The sequence below is a fragment of the Gekko japonicus genome, unplaced genomic scaffold, assembly GCF_001447785.1.
Source record: "Gekko japonicus isolate JY-2015 unplaced genomic scaffold, Gekko_japonicus_V1.1 scaffold1022, whole genome shotgun sequence".
Lineage (NCBI taxonomy): Eukaryota > Metazoa > Chordata > Lepidosauria > Squamata > Gekkonidae > Gekko > Gekko japonicus.
This window is the reverse complement of record NW_015177040.1, coordinates 130,569-145,302: the sequence shown is the minus strand read 5'-3', so window position 1 is coordinate 145,302 and position 14,734 is coordinate 130,569. Positions and strand designations below refer to the sequence as shown.

The following is a 14,734-nucleotide window of genomic DNA, read 5'->3' as shown; positions in this document are numbered from 1 at the left end:
TAATTTCTGTGCACTGAGGACAAGCAAGTCCTAGGTTACAAACTGAACTCTCCAATGCAGGAACAAAACACATTTCTTCCTTTAGGAGGTGTGATTGTCAGAAGAAAATAAAAAAGTTTCAGTTTTGTTTTTGCATGTGGGCAAAACATTTGTAATAATTGTTTGGATACACTATATTTCATGCCAAGTAAAAATGTCCATAGTCATATTTTATGTTCCTAAAGTAACAGAATGACTTTCAATCTAGAAAAAACAAAAGAAATGCAATTTTCCCGAAAATTTCCGGGTTTTTTTCGGGGGGAAACGGAAAAAACCCGGGTTTTTTTCTGAGCTTCAAAATTTCCGGAAATTTTACATCTCTAGTGCCAGGTCTTCCCACTACCTGAACACCCCCGCGACTGTGTTGTAGGCTCCTTCCCCCCACCCCGTTGCTCTGCTCTTTGGACCTCAGCTGTGCTTGCCCCCGGACCTCTCCAGACCTCAAGCCCAGGATTTCAGGTCATATGTCCCTTCCCTAAAACGTCCCAGTTTCCTCCCTCATACCATTTATAAGTGTGCCTTCCTGGGGTGTGTGTGTGTGGGTGCATGTGTGGTGTCTTAGGGAATACGTTCTCAGGTGCCTAGTGTAGATACTTCATATTTTTACTTTTATTTTATTTTATTTTGCATGCAACAAAGCTATTTGTTTGTGTCTAAAATCATTCTCTCTCGGTCTCGTTCTTCATAATTGTATTGTTGGATACCCCTATCAAGATCCACCCTAGTACACATAGACCAAGGTCCTACTTGAACTGGACAAAAGAAGTCACTGAGTCCCTTCTCTTGCTTTGGGGTGAAACAAAAGGAGACACTTTTCCAGATTTCCAGGGGGTACAGCCGAAGCACCAGAACAGAATCCCCAAGGCAGCCTTCAGGAATGTATCCCACTCAAAAACACTGAGCTTGGGAGGCAGCATCAACACTTACCTTGGTGACGGCCACTTCCTGACAGGAACGCCAAAACCGCAAGACTCGTTCGAAGGCATAGAGAATCAGAGGGGCCAAAACCCATTTCCAGGACTTCAAAGAAAGAACAGTGTCATATCTATGCTAAAAGGACAGTCACAATTAAGACTTTTCTCACTGTTTGTACAACCCGCCTCTCTCCATAATCCCAGTACTTCCCTCATAATGGGCTCCACTGACCAGGTCCCACCCAATCCTCAACAAGCGCTTCCAGTTATGGATGAAATTGGAATTAGGATTGTTAGAATAAACAAGGAACACGATTATTAAATTTGACTAATGTGATTATTCTAAAAACTATTCAAGAAGACTTGATATTTAATTTCTAAGTTAAATATCTGAAGTAGCTACATTTTTCTGTGGGAGGAATGACTGCAATTCTGCAAGTACCCCTGTGAAAATCTGCTGATACATAAATGTACAGACTGAAAAGTGATGTAGAGGTGGAATCGTGCAAAGCTGGAAAGGTCTCAGAAGAAAAGCTGCATAGACCACAACCCCCATTAATTTCTAGAGTAAACAAGGCTATCCCTTAAACCCTCAGATTCCAGAATCTGAAGCAAATTCAGTTTTTCCCGGTAATGTTAAATGTAACACTCAAAAACATTCTATGTACTCTTTTTAAAAAAATGAAAACAAAAGGTTCTGATAGACTCCAACCACATAACTCAAGCTCATTTGCTAAAAGAACTGAATCTAGATGTCTCCAGGATGTACTAGACAAAAGGAAGCACTGGTGGTTTTTAACTTAGTCAGGAGAACGGTGGGTTCATATTCTTACTTCAGCAGGGATACTCCCAAACTCGGGCTCTTTGCAGTTGTGAGGGCTGCTCTCTTTATCCCACTCTGTATAGTAGGGTGCACATTCCTTTGGATTATGCTCCTTCAGGCTGTCTGCCGTTTGCCCACGGACGGCACCTCTGGAAAAAGAAGAAAACCATCAAAGCTGCTCTTTGCAACCCTTCTCGAAGGAAAATGAGATGATGGAAAGCTAAACAGTGGGAAGGGACAATCCTCAATGGGGTAATAAATACGGGCCACCTCAAACCTCTCTATGCCTTCAGTTTTTCCGAGAGGGGCTGTGGCTCAGTTGGTAGAGCATCTGCTTTGCATGCAGGAAGTCCCAAGATCAATCCCTGGCCCATTACATATACACATCTTACTGCAGATTTTCAGAGCAGTAAGCCTTTCATCTTGACTTTGGATGCTGTGCACGCCTTATGTACTATTCTTTTTCCTCTGCGTATCTATTCGACTGCTACAATAAAAAAGCCACACTTTCCTAAATCAGGATGGAACGTTGTTTGTGATGTGAGGGGGATGGGGGTATCCAACGTTATTTTTTTTAATTTATGCAATTGCTCTATCACAACTGCACAGTAGCATCCAGCAAGCGCCTTCCATTTAAATCCTCGTGGTTCAGGTTTTGCACATGCATTTTAGCATTAGTTTGTTGAAGGAAAGGGAACAGAAGGGAATGCAGGCAAAGGGAGGAAACCCAGTGTTGAAATTGACAAGACTTTTTTGAAACCGACAAGCAGCTGCGAAGCCCCTTTTTCATATTTCCGCGCACTAGGGGATACTCTGTTATCAGCCACTGTGAAAAATGGAAGTCACACAATCTCATAATATGGGGAAACATGTTGAGTGTACAGTGGTAGAACCCACTGACAGTGGCATTGCAAGCTGTAATAGTTGGCAACATGTGTGGGTGTGCACGCGCGTGTGTGCCTGTGCAAAGTTGGCTGCAACTCCACCATGCTTAGCACAGGGCTGCAGTTTGTATGGGGGAGGAGTCCTCTGGCAGAAGCTCTGGAGAGCTTTTTTAGTCTTATCTCACTAAATTGGGGGGAAAATGGGGGAGGGTATTTTTGCCGATGCCCTAGCGCAGCTGCATAGTAACATAATTTCCTGCCCTTCCTTGCAAATTTGCGTGGTTTTCTCTGTGATTCTCTAATCTGATCATGCACAGTGGTCGTGATCTTCACCGTTTTTTAGAACCTGTCCTGTGCAGATTGCACTCTTCCTCCAAATGGATCAATCTCAAGCAATTTTTAAGTTTGGCAGTTTGCAGAAGGTCCATGTGGCTCAGCCACCATGTTACTGTTAGGCTTCCAGAGACTCCCAAAATGGGTCCCCCCAAAAAACTTTGTTCACTAACACATGAAAGGGAAAAATGTTTTCAAAGCTTTAGGCATCCCATCCCAGTCTCTCTCTCTCTCTCTTTACATCTCATGTCAATTTCATTCCATGCTGATGATAACCACCCTTTATTTTGTTTGTATGAAGCACTGAAATCTTTTTTTTGGGGGGGGGGGCTGCACTGGGGATGCTGCCGTTTGCCTCCTCTCTGAGCCCCCCTTCAAGTCAATACCAGCAGGGAACTAAACCTTGTGCACCTCCTTCTAAACTCCCCCGCTCCTGTAAGACTAATTTTTTTTCATTCAGTGATCCAAGACTAGCAATAATCTCATATCACTAGACTCATGCTGCTTGTAAAAAAAATTAAAATGAGGGGGAAATGGAGCTTCTACACGGATGAAGAGGGAGGATGGCAGGAGGTGCAGAGCGGGCAGAATGACCTCAATGTGGATGGGGAGTGACCTTTGAGGGGCAGCTTAGGGAAAGGGGGAAGTATGAGGGAATCTGTATACTTTTGAATTACCTTTGTCTTGGAAGAAGAGATTGGATTTATACCCCGCCCTTCACTACCCAAAGGAGTCTCAGAGCGGCTTGCAAACTCCTTTCCATTTCCCTCCCCTCCCCACAACAGACACCCTGTGAGGTGGGTGGGGCTGAGAGAGCTCTTGACAGAAACTGCTCTTTTTCAAGGACAGCTCTTATCAGAACTACGACTTGCCCAAGGTCATCCAGCCAGGTGCAAGTGGAGGAGTGGGGAATCAAACCCGGTTCTCCCAGATTACAGTCCGCGCACTTAACCACTACACCAAACTAGATGCGAAACGAGGGGGAAATCGGCACAAAAACTCTCTCAGAAAACCCGGGGAAACAGCAACCCGAAAGCAAACTGAGCACTGGAGGGAGGAAAATCAACGCAGAACAACAAAGAAAACCCAACAGACATGCATGGTCAAAGCAAGGGGAAAAACCCGTGCATAATAGGCCCCCGGCACCTCCAATGAAAAAGGATCACCTCAGCAATGACGTGAAAGGTTTCTGTCCTGGAGAGATGCTGCCAGTCTGGGTAAACAGTACTACTACCACCACTACTACTATTTTTATTTATTTGTTTATTTTAAAAATACTGACTTTAATGAGCCAGTGGTCTGACTCAGTAGAAGGCAGCGTCATGTGTTCTCCCTCCCTCATTCCCCATTGCCTTAGAACACCTCTCTGTTGTTTGTGGTGGCTTCAGTACTGCAGTAGAAGAAGAAGAGGAAGAAGAGATTGGATTTATACCCCACCCTTCACTTGGAGTCTCAGAGCAGCTTACAAACTCCTTTCCCTTCCCCTCCCCACAACAGACACCCTGTGAGGTGGGTGGGGCTGAGAGAACTCTGACACAAACTGCTCTTTCAGGAACAGCTGTGCCGGAGCTTGTGACTGACCCAGGGTCACATCAGCAGGTGCAAGTGGAGGAGTGGGGAATCAAACCCGGTTCTCCCAGATTAGAGTCTCAGAACGGCTTACAAACTCCTCTCCCTTCCCCTCCCCACAACAGGCACCCTGTGAGGTGGGTGGGGCTGAGAGAACTCTGACAGAGACTGCTCTTTTTCAAGGACAGCTGTGCCAGAACTTGTGACTGACCCAAGGTCACATCAGCAGGTGCAAGTGGAGGAGTGGGGAATCAAACCCAGTTCTCCCAGATTAGAGTCCCCGCACTTAACCACTACACCAAACTGGCTCTTGTGTTTCTTTACAAGATTGTGCATTCATCCCCAGAAGCAGATGCAGAAAGAAATATGGAGAAAGAAATATGGAAGCCGAGACTCCAGCTACTGCAAGCGGCAGGGGCACATAGGACAGGCAGCTGAGTTTCTCTTGAGTTAGCCTTACGCAATGCCATGGATGACGAGGCCTGCAAAATAGATGACGAAGAGGTGATGGGTGTACCAGAAGACCTCGAAGTAGCTCCGGCGGATGAACTCCACGGAAGAGGTGACCATAAGGATCAAAGCCAAAGTGATTATCACGCCGGTTAAGCCTGGAATGGTGGTGAATGCCACATGCAAAGGTGTCTGCAAGCGGGAGAAAAGGAAAACCAGCTGATGTCAGGCAGAGTCCAGAAGATGAGGACTTATATACACAAAACGTATGGACTTTCAAAAGGCTTTTGACAAGGTACCTCAACAAAGACTCCTGAGCAAACTTAGCAGTCATGCGATAAGAGGACGGGCTCTCTTACAGATTCCAAAGTGGATAAACGACAGGAAGCGAAGAGTAGGAATAAATGGAGGGAAGTAAGCGGTGGGGTCCCACAAGGATCGGTATTGGGGCCAGTACTATTTAATTTATTCATTCATAAATTATCTGAAACGAAGGGTGAATAATGTAGTGGCCAAGTTTGCAGATGACACAAAATTATTCAGGCTGATGAAAACCAAGGCTGACTGTGAAGAGCTCCAAGAGGTCCTCCACAAACTGGGTGAGTGGGTGACAAGGCGGCAAATGAAGTTCAGTGTTGGTAAGTGTCAGGTGATGCACACTGGGACAAAAAATCCAAACTTCAAGTATAGGCGAATGAGGTCTGAACTTGAGACGGAGAGGGGGAAAGATCTTGGGGTCATAGTGGATAGCTCAGTGAGTGTGTCAACCCAGTGTGCTGCAGCGGTATAAAAGGCAAACCCTATGTTAAGTATTATTAAGAAAGGGACTGAAAATAAAATAGCTGATATTCTAATGCCCCTGTGTAGATCTATGGTCTATTTCTTTTTATGGTCTATTCCTCAATCTGTCTATTCCTTTTTAGAGTCATTTAAGCTGCGGTGGCTCAAGTGGTTAAGACGCTGAACTGCAGGCTGTGGAAGGTCGGTAGTTCAGCAGTTCGAGACCCGAGTGTGCCGCATGACGGAGTGAGCTCCCATCTCTAGTTTCAGCTCCTGCCAACCTAGCAGTTCAAAAACAAGAAATTGCAAGTAGATAAATAGGTACCACTTCAGTGGGAAGGTAACAGCGTTCCATGCGCCTTTGTGTTTAGTCATGCCAGCCACATGACCACGGAAATGTCCTCGGACAGCGCTGGCTCTTTGGCTTTGGCTTTTAAATGGAGATGAGCCCTAGAGTCGGACTCAACTGGCTTTCGAGCAAGGGAACCTTTACCTTTTTTAAAGCTACTTACTGACTGTCAACACAGTAATGAATTTCATTACAGTTAGGTTTTGTATCAGTATCAGAGGTCGGTTGGAATTAAAAATTGGGGATCTGTGAACATGTGCAAATTGCCATTTGCCTCTACAGTATAGCATAGTCAAATAATGTAACAGGGGTAAGAATTCATAGACATCCAATCAGATTTCTTCTCTGTTGTTTCAAACTGTCTTACACTAAAGCGGATTGGTGTTCTATGGCGCTCTACTGCAGCTGGTCGAGATCTCAGGCAAAACACCCTGACCTGGATAGCCCAGGCAAGCCCAATCTCGGAAGCTAAGCAGGGTCAACCCTGGCAGGTACTTGGAAGGGAGACCTCCTTGGAATACCAGAGGTGGGGGCAGGCTTTATTCAGCCGCCTCTCTGAATACCCTCCAGGCCCCCAGTAGGGGTCAGTCACCAGAGGTCGCCATGATTTCCAGGTGCACACACAGTCAGGCAAAGCCTCTCCCTTGCTACAGGACATCCTTTAATTAGAGACACATGGATGTCAAAGCACATACTCTGCTCATGGGCTATGGGCCCTCCCAGTGCTTGAGCACTGGCAAATCTCATTTCAGAAAATCCCTGCTAATGACCAAGGGTGGTCTGGCACTCACCGTAGTGTTGGAATTGATGGGGTTCAGCCACAGCCCATCATCCTGGTGCAGTTCAGAGAGTACAGAAGCCAGGCTGTTATCTGTCGCTTGCTGGGCATCGTTGTACCACTCAAAGTTGCACAGGTGAGCAATGATGTGAATAGCTGGGGGGGTACAAGGCAAAACTGAGCCAATTCCCTGCAAGCACCCAGCCTCAACAGCTACCCTGACTCCAACATGCAGATGGGCCTCTTCCTCCTCCTGCTAGGCAGATAGAACTACAGCAGGAGGACCGTATCTGGAAAAAGACACTTGGGCCTGCTTTTAGGGTTTACAAGTCCCCCCCAGGCCTCCGACAGGGGGTAGAGGGGTTGAGTTGCCAGGTCCAGGTTGGTAAACTCTTGGAGATTTGGGAATGGAGCCTGGGGAGGGCAGGGACCTCAGTGGGGTACAATGCCATAAGAGTCCACCCTCCAAAGCCTCCATTTTCTCCAGGGGAACTATCTCTGCAGTCTTGAGATGAGCTGCAATGCAAGGGGATCCCCAGGCCCCACCAGGAGGTTGGCATCCCTATGGGAAGTTTCAGACCAAAGTTGGTTCCAAATGGAAAGAGGGTGACTGGAGCTGAGATAGTTTTGTGCGAGATGAAACTTTAGAAATTCAAATCGGAAATAGAATAAATGTTTTTGAAATGTATCTATTGTATTTATTAGATTTTTATCCTGCCCTTCCTCCAAGGAGCTTGGGCTTGTCTACATAGTGTGAGAGAGAAATTATGTTTTCAATAGTTTCCCCATCAAGCACTTGCCACACAAACACCCCCTTCATATTATTCTGACAGATGCAGTAGAACGATGGATGGTGACCGGCCCAGGGTCACTCAGAAAGCTTCAGGGCATAATACGAATTTGAACCCAGATCCTTCTGGTCCTATCCCAGCAACACACTCCACCACTCTGGTTCGGGAGATTAAAAAAAATATCTTAAAGCTTGTACATTTTAAAAAAGGATAACTAATTGCCAAAATTAATTATTAACATCATGACCCCTGACTCTTTTCTTTAACTGAGAGTTAATCTGAATTAGAATAGTTTAGAATGTGGCTAGCAAATTGCATTGATTCCCCCCCCCCAAAAAAAATCATTTATATTCTGTTGCTTATCTTGCCAAATTCCCTCCAAACACTGTATTCAGAGCATTTGTGGGGTGACTCAGAGAATTCTCTTACTCAGAAAAAAGAGTAGTATATAACTAGAGTCCAGTGCTGCACCTTTAAGACCAACAAAGGTTTATTCAAGGTATGAGCTTTCCTGTACAAAACACACTTCTCCAAATACAAATATTTGAAAAAAGCGTGCCTTGCACACGAAAGCTCATACCTTGAATAAACCTTTGTTGGTCTTAAAGGTGCCACTGGACTCTAGTTTTGTACTCCTCCTTCAGACCAACATGGCTGCCCACCTGGATCTATCAGAAGAAAGAGTGCTAGATCCCGGCAGAAGTCAGCGTACCTGTGTGCAGGACGATCATGTAGGCTACCAGCTTGTGAAAAGTCAGGTTGTGGTCCAGTTGCTTCCTCATGGTGCGCCTGCAGCACTGAATGGAAGCACAGTTGCCAAGTTCAGTAACAGCACATTTATTTCCTAGGAGGAAACCACAGGGTTTGCAGCCCATGTTTTCCACATAAGGAATGCAAGCTAAGGGAAAACTAGTGGGCGCTGTTTTTTCTCACAAAGTCCCCTGTTATTTTCAATAATGTCTTCCCCAGTCGTATTTTGAAATTCGGTGTTAAGCCCAGCTGAGTACAAAATGGGAGGGAAGGGAGGGGGAAAATCAGCCAGTGGAAATCCAGTTAAACACCCTTCCTTCTCTCTTCCTGATTTCCCCACATGTCTCTCTGTCCCCATACATTCATGTTATCTCAGGAAATACATTTGTTTGGTAGATAGCATATTGTTCCATCCCAAATAAATACCAAGTGTTTAGGGGGAAAGCTAGAAATAAGTCTTAATGTTTTTGAAATTGTCTTATATAGGTAAAGGTTCCCTTGCTCGAAAGCCAGTCGCATCCGACTCTAGGGTTGCGGTGCTCATCTCCGTTTCAAAGCCGAAGAGCCAGCGCTGTCCGAAGACGTTTCTGTGGTCACGTGGCCAGCATGACTAAACACCAAGGCGCACGGAACGCTGTTACCTTCCCACCAAAGTGGTCCCTATTTATCTACTTGCAATTTCTTGCTTTCGAACTGCTAGGTTGTCTTATAGTTATGTGCATATTCTTAGTTTTCAATTGTTTTATAATATATAAACCGTTTTGGGAACACGGGTTGAAAAAGCAGCCTTGATGTGTGAAAAGTAAATAAGTAATGGATTACCTGCTGTATTTATTTATTACTCTTTCTTTGTATGCTCCACTTGCATAGAGTGCAGTCCTGCTGCAGAGTTGCTTCAGTCTAAACCCGCAGGCTTGAACTGGAGTAAATCTGCGTCAGGATAAGTACTGTCAATTGAATGAGAACTCAGAAGTGGGTTCCATTTTAAAATTCCATCCAAAGACCGTCTTCAGAAACAAGCCATCATCTCACTCCGCCATTGCCCCGAGATGATAGCCTTTTTATCCCCAAAGGTTTGCTTGGTTCTGTACTCACTGAGCAGGTACCCCTCAGGAAGGAGAGAAGGTTCCGGCAAACTGGCAGCAGGATCAGCAGGCTGTTGAAGTTGATGCATTTGGCTGAAGCACGTGCCCAAGCCAGTGCAGACTGCAAACACAGGACGGACTTTTAAACAAAATGTATTTCTATACTTAAAACACTGAAGTTTCCAAAGCTCCATAAGGGTTTCCCTATGAAATAATGCAGCAAAGATAGGTTGCCAGCCTCCACGCTTGGAGATCTCCTGGAATTACAACTGATCTCCAAACTACAGAGATCAGTTCCTCTGGAGAAAATGGCTGCCTTGAAGGGTGGATTCCATGGCATTATACTCTTCTGTTAGGGTTGCCAGTTCCTCCCTGGCCACCAGCGGGGAATAGGTTGCCAGATCCAGTTTGGGAAACTCCTGGAGATTTGGGGTTGGAGCCTGGGGAGGACAGGGACTACAGTGGGGTACAATGCCATAGAGTCCCCCCTCCAAAGCAGCCATTTTCTCCAGGGAAACTGATAGGGTTGCCAAGTACTACCTGTTGCTGCAGCGGGGGACTCCCGGCTCGCTCCTGGAGTGCCCGGGGGGACTTGGCAAGCCTAGAAACTGTAGTCTGGATATGAGGTGTAATTTTGGAATCTCGCCAGGCCCCACCTGGAGGTTGGCAACCCTAGCTACCATTTGGACAACCCATGCAGGGAAGTGAGTGCCGGCGTGATCCCCATTGCTGCCAAGTTTCCATGTTGCCCCTCCCCTTGCCCCTTGCCTTTGGGGGATGCATTCAGGTGTATGATCTCTGGAGCCAGTGAACAGATGCATTAGGCAGTCTCACGAAAGACATTTAAGATTTCCAGGTCTTGGGGGTTGACCTAAAGTTTTAAGGCTTTAGTCTTTTCTGAATCTCAAAAAACAAAACAAACCCCAAAACCTTCACGGGCTAGAGTGAAGGGAAGCCTGCCTTTCTTTGTCTAGAGATGTTCCTAGTCAGGCTCCACCCCCAAGGCATCCTGGTGTTGCCAGGCTATACATCTGACTTGCTAGGTGCCAGTCTCTGCTGCCACCGGGCATCATAAAGCCTCACCCCCTATGCCACCAGGCTCCACTCTTTGGCTCCCCAGCCCCACCTCTGCATCTCAGGCTCTGAGCAACCTGTGCCATTTTAGCAGTTTATGAGGTGTTTAGCAAACTGGTCCCTTAGCAGCCGTATTTGGGTTAAACATGTGCACTAAATAAAAATTATATTGATGACTTTTACTAAAAGAAAAAGAAACTTTAAAAAAATCTGGCGACTTAACTCGGTATTTAAAAAAACATTTATGAACCACTACCTGCCTCTAGTGTTTTTTACTCAGAGTAAAACATACCAAAATCCATCATCATAAAGACAATAATAATTGTATTTTACATCACATTAGAGTATTCATAGCCCTTCGCATACATTTATCTTGCAATCCTTTTATCACCCCTGCTTGTACTGTTATTCCCATACTGCAGATTCCGGGGGAGGGGATATATTTGTATATGTTCTGCCAGCATGGGATTGTGCATATCTTAATCCTGTTGCTGAATTTTAGTTTTTAGGTGGCAAAATACTAAAATGCACCTATATGTTCTGTGTAGCTTCATGAAAAATGACAGGTACCCAACAGGGGAGAAAGAAAGGTTGCTGGGTCCTGCTTGGCCGCTGGCAGGGGATGAGGAGGTGGGGTTGCTAGATCCAGGTTGGGAAACTCCTGGGGATTTGGGGATGGAGCCAGGGGATCTCCAGGTTCCACCTGGAGGCTAGCATCCCTAGGACAAAAGCATTTTTATGGGAGTGATATTTGGCTGGAAAAGAGCCAAAGAAAGAAGGATTACGGTCTGTTTCCCCTGACTTTCCCATTTAAATCAGGAGCTACCAGTCCCTGCAGTCCATACAAGGAAATATTTCCATTTGGAAGCCACTCGGGAAAGAGCTTTTGTCATTTTATTATTTTGTCATGGTAGTCTCTGACCTGGACGGCTCAGTCTAGCCTGATCTTGTCATATCTCAAAAGCGAAGCGGTGCTTGCCCTAGTTAGTAGTCGGATGGGAGACCTCCAAGGAATTTCAGGGTCATGACGCGGAGGCAGGCAATGGCAAACCACCTCTGAATGTTTCTTGCCTTGAAAACCCTAAAGGTAAAGGGAAAGTGTAATGTATTCAGACGCTGCAATGAATACGTTAAGATGTAATGTGAAACATCTCATAGGGAAGCTATGTTAAGCTTCGTCTTGAACAGGGATTGAAGTTCAAGACTAATGCGTTCAATCAGGTTCAAATGTATATAAGTGGGAAAGACTCTGATTGGTCCTTATTCGCTCAACCTGATAGGTTGATAACTGTAGCATCGGACTTAACAGAAAGGTTTCCCTTGCTCGAAAGCCAGTCGAATACGGTGCTCTAGGGATACGGTGCTCATCTCCATTTCCAAGCCGAAGAGCCAGCGCTGTCCAAAGGCGTTTCCGTGGTCATGCGGCTGGCATGACTAGATGCCGAGGTGCACGGAACACTGTTTCCTTCCCACCGACATGGTACCTATTTATCTACTTGCAATGTCTTGCTTTCGAACTGCTAGGTTGGTAGGAGCTGGGGCCAGAGACGGGAGCTCACTCCGTCCCGCGGCACTTAGGTCTCGAACTGCCGAACTACAGAACTTCCAGTCTGCAGTTCAGCATCTTAACCACTTGAGCCAACAAGTGGTTTGCCATTGCCTGCCTCTGCACAGCAATCCTGAAATTCCTTGGTCTCCCATCCAAATACTGACCAAGGCTAACCCTGCTTAGCTTCCAGGATCTGATGAGAGAAGGTTAGCATGGGCTATTCAAGTCAAGGCAGCCTACGGGCTTGCTATAAATCAGCTGTGACTTGACGGCACTTTCCACGCCCATCACCGCCTCCACAATGCTGCTTTAGATACTGATTGCTGTGTTATTCTCTAAAAACCTTGAAAGAGGCACTCATAGAACTCCATGGAATGTTTCATTCCACCTGTGTCTCTCCATAGGTTGTAAGTTTCCCTAGCAGTGAGAAGGCAGAGGCTGTATTCACACGCGATGCTCACCCACAGGAGTCGTCTTGTATAGTGGTATTTTTCATCCCTGTCAAACGTCAAGAAGAATGTCACAAAGAGGAAAATGTTCAGCCCCAGCCAAACTGCCTAGAGAGAACAAAGGGAGAAAAAGATGTGTCACGGCTGCGAGCTTTATAACATCTGCTACCAAATAAGGGTGAAGTCGTTGTTCCGTTTTTTAAAAAGACACCTTATCATTTAGCAAGAAAGAAGAAGAAAATAAAAATATGTGAACATATATGGAGTTGCTGGCTCAATTCAAGTTAGTGGAGTGGGTTTTCGCCCTCCTTGTAACATCTGACTTGGCTCAGTTGAGTAGTCCGAATCCATTTGGTCCGTCCTGCATCTACACCCTCCTTGCGACACACCTGTCTCTAATCTTGCTGGATTGACTTGGAGGTGAAGGAGTGGGGGCTCAGTCTCCTGAGACTAATGAGGATTCTTGGTCTTTTCCAGCCGTCAGCCCTATAAGGTCATAATTATATTCCCATTTTACAGTGTGAACCCAGAAGAGGAGAAAATGGCTGCTGTGGAAGGGGAATTCTTTGGCATTATATGCTATTGAAGCCCTTCCCCTCCCCAAATCCCACCCTCCTCGGGCTCCACCCCCAAAATCTCCAGGTGTTTCCCAACCCAGAACTGGCGACCATAGCCTAGCGAGAGACCTGACTAGACAAATAGGCCATTTTACCCGAGGCCACAAATAAGCCCACAACAGAGAAAACCACGTTACTTAGCAATGCATTTGTATAGTGCTTTTGAGGTTTGAAAATACGGTACATACATGATCTCAGTAACAAAAACACCCTGAAGGCCAATAGGATTAGTTCCACATTACAGGAAGGAAAGTGAGGCTGAAATAAGAGCATGCCTTAGACGGCCTAATGAGTTCAAAGCCAAGATCCAAGCACAACGGGGTGGATCCTACCCCTGTCCTACCACGACACCGAACAAAGTTTATTTCTTTATTCATTCATGTATTCAAATATTTATTTCCCACCTTTCATTTTGGCTCAAGTTTAAGAAATTCGGGTTGCCAACTTCATATTGGTAACATTCCTGGAGATTTGGAAGTAGAGCCTGAGGAGGGCGGGGTTTAGGGAGGGGAGGGTCTTCAGCGGGGTATAATGCCTTAGAGCCCACCCTCCAAAGCAGCCGTTTTCTCCAGGGCAACTGTCCTCCATAGTATGGGGATCAGCTGTGATTCCGGGAGATCTCAGGCTCCCACCTGGAGATTGGCAACCCTGTGAGTCTTCCTCTAACTTAAGTGGCCAATCCTGCAATGGCAGATAATGGTTGGATCCACTTCAGCTGGAGGAAGGCTACTTAGAGAATGGTTGGATCCAGTCATAAGAACATAAGAGACGCCAATGTTGGATCAGGCCAAAGGCCCATCCAGTCCAACACTCTGTGTCACACAGTGGCCAGAAATACCAGGTGCCATCAGGAGGTCCACCAGTGGGGCCAGGACATTAGAAGCCCTCCCACTGTTGACCCCCCCCCCCAAGCACCAAGAAGACAGAGCATCACTTGCCCCAGAGCCCCTATCTATACCTTGTGGCTAATAGTCCAATTTCTCGGGCCCATGTGCCATGGTCCCGCCTCTGCCTTGCATCCTGGACATACATACAAGGGCGTGCCATTAAAGAAAAAAGCTATTTTATTTCTTCAATCTAATAAATAACCCGTAAAACAGCGATAGACCTGTAGCTCAAAACCCCCCCCCCCTGTTGAACCCTCCCTATGTTTGGGCCTTTTTCATGGGCTCTCAGCTCAATGGCCTTAGATTGGAGCAACTGTTTAGGATTACACTTTGCTTTGCATACTGTCCCTTTTCTCCTTTAGTTGTTTTGTCTGATCTCATGCCTTCCATATTCATTAAACCTATTGCTGATTCTCACTGTAATCAAAGAAAACCATAGTTATAATTTTCATTGTCGCTGACTAGTAAGATATATACCATTTAAGTGGTCTCTCTTCCCCCTGAAATAGGCTATTTCGGGGTCAGTTACACTTTTCTTAAAAGTTTTTTGTGTAAATCACTTTGGAATAGATCCAAATTCCATTCCTACTGGTCAGCAAAAATGGCTGCAGAC

At 45.8% G+C, this 14,734-nt stretch overlaps 1 protein-coding gene across 3 annotated transcripts in view; it reads right to left on the bottom strand.

Moving 5' to 3' along the window:
- NOX1 (NADPH oxidase 1) overlaps nucleotides 1-14,734 on the bottom strand; it is a 30,359-nt gene that overhangs the window by 11,547 nt on the left and 4,078 nt on the right. For 2 of the 3 annotated variants that reach the window (XM_015428026.1, XM_015428028.1), the window contains exons 2-8: nucleotides 12,630-12,721; nucleotides 9,556-9,666; nucleotides 8,423-8,507; nucleotides 6,933-7,075; nucleotides 5,023-5,204; nucleotides 1,787-1,925; nucleotides 967-1,059 (exon numbers count right to left, since the gene is read on the bottom strand). In XM_015428026.1, coding sequence (XP_015283512.1) covers nucleotides 967-1,059; nucleotides 1,787-1,925; nucleotides 5,023-5,204; nucleotides 6,933-7,075; nucleotides 8,423-8,507; nucleotides 9,556-9,666; nucleotides 12,630-12,721 — 845 coding nt within the window. The remainder of the gene's footprint in view (nucleotides 1-966; nucleotides 1,060-1,786; nucleotides 1,926-5,022; nucleotides 5,205-6,932; nucleotides 7,076-8,422; nucleotides 8,508-9,555; nucleotides 9,667-12,629; nucleotides 12,722-14,734) is intronic. The other variant, XM_015428027.1, reaches the window with a different exon arrangement.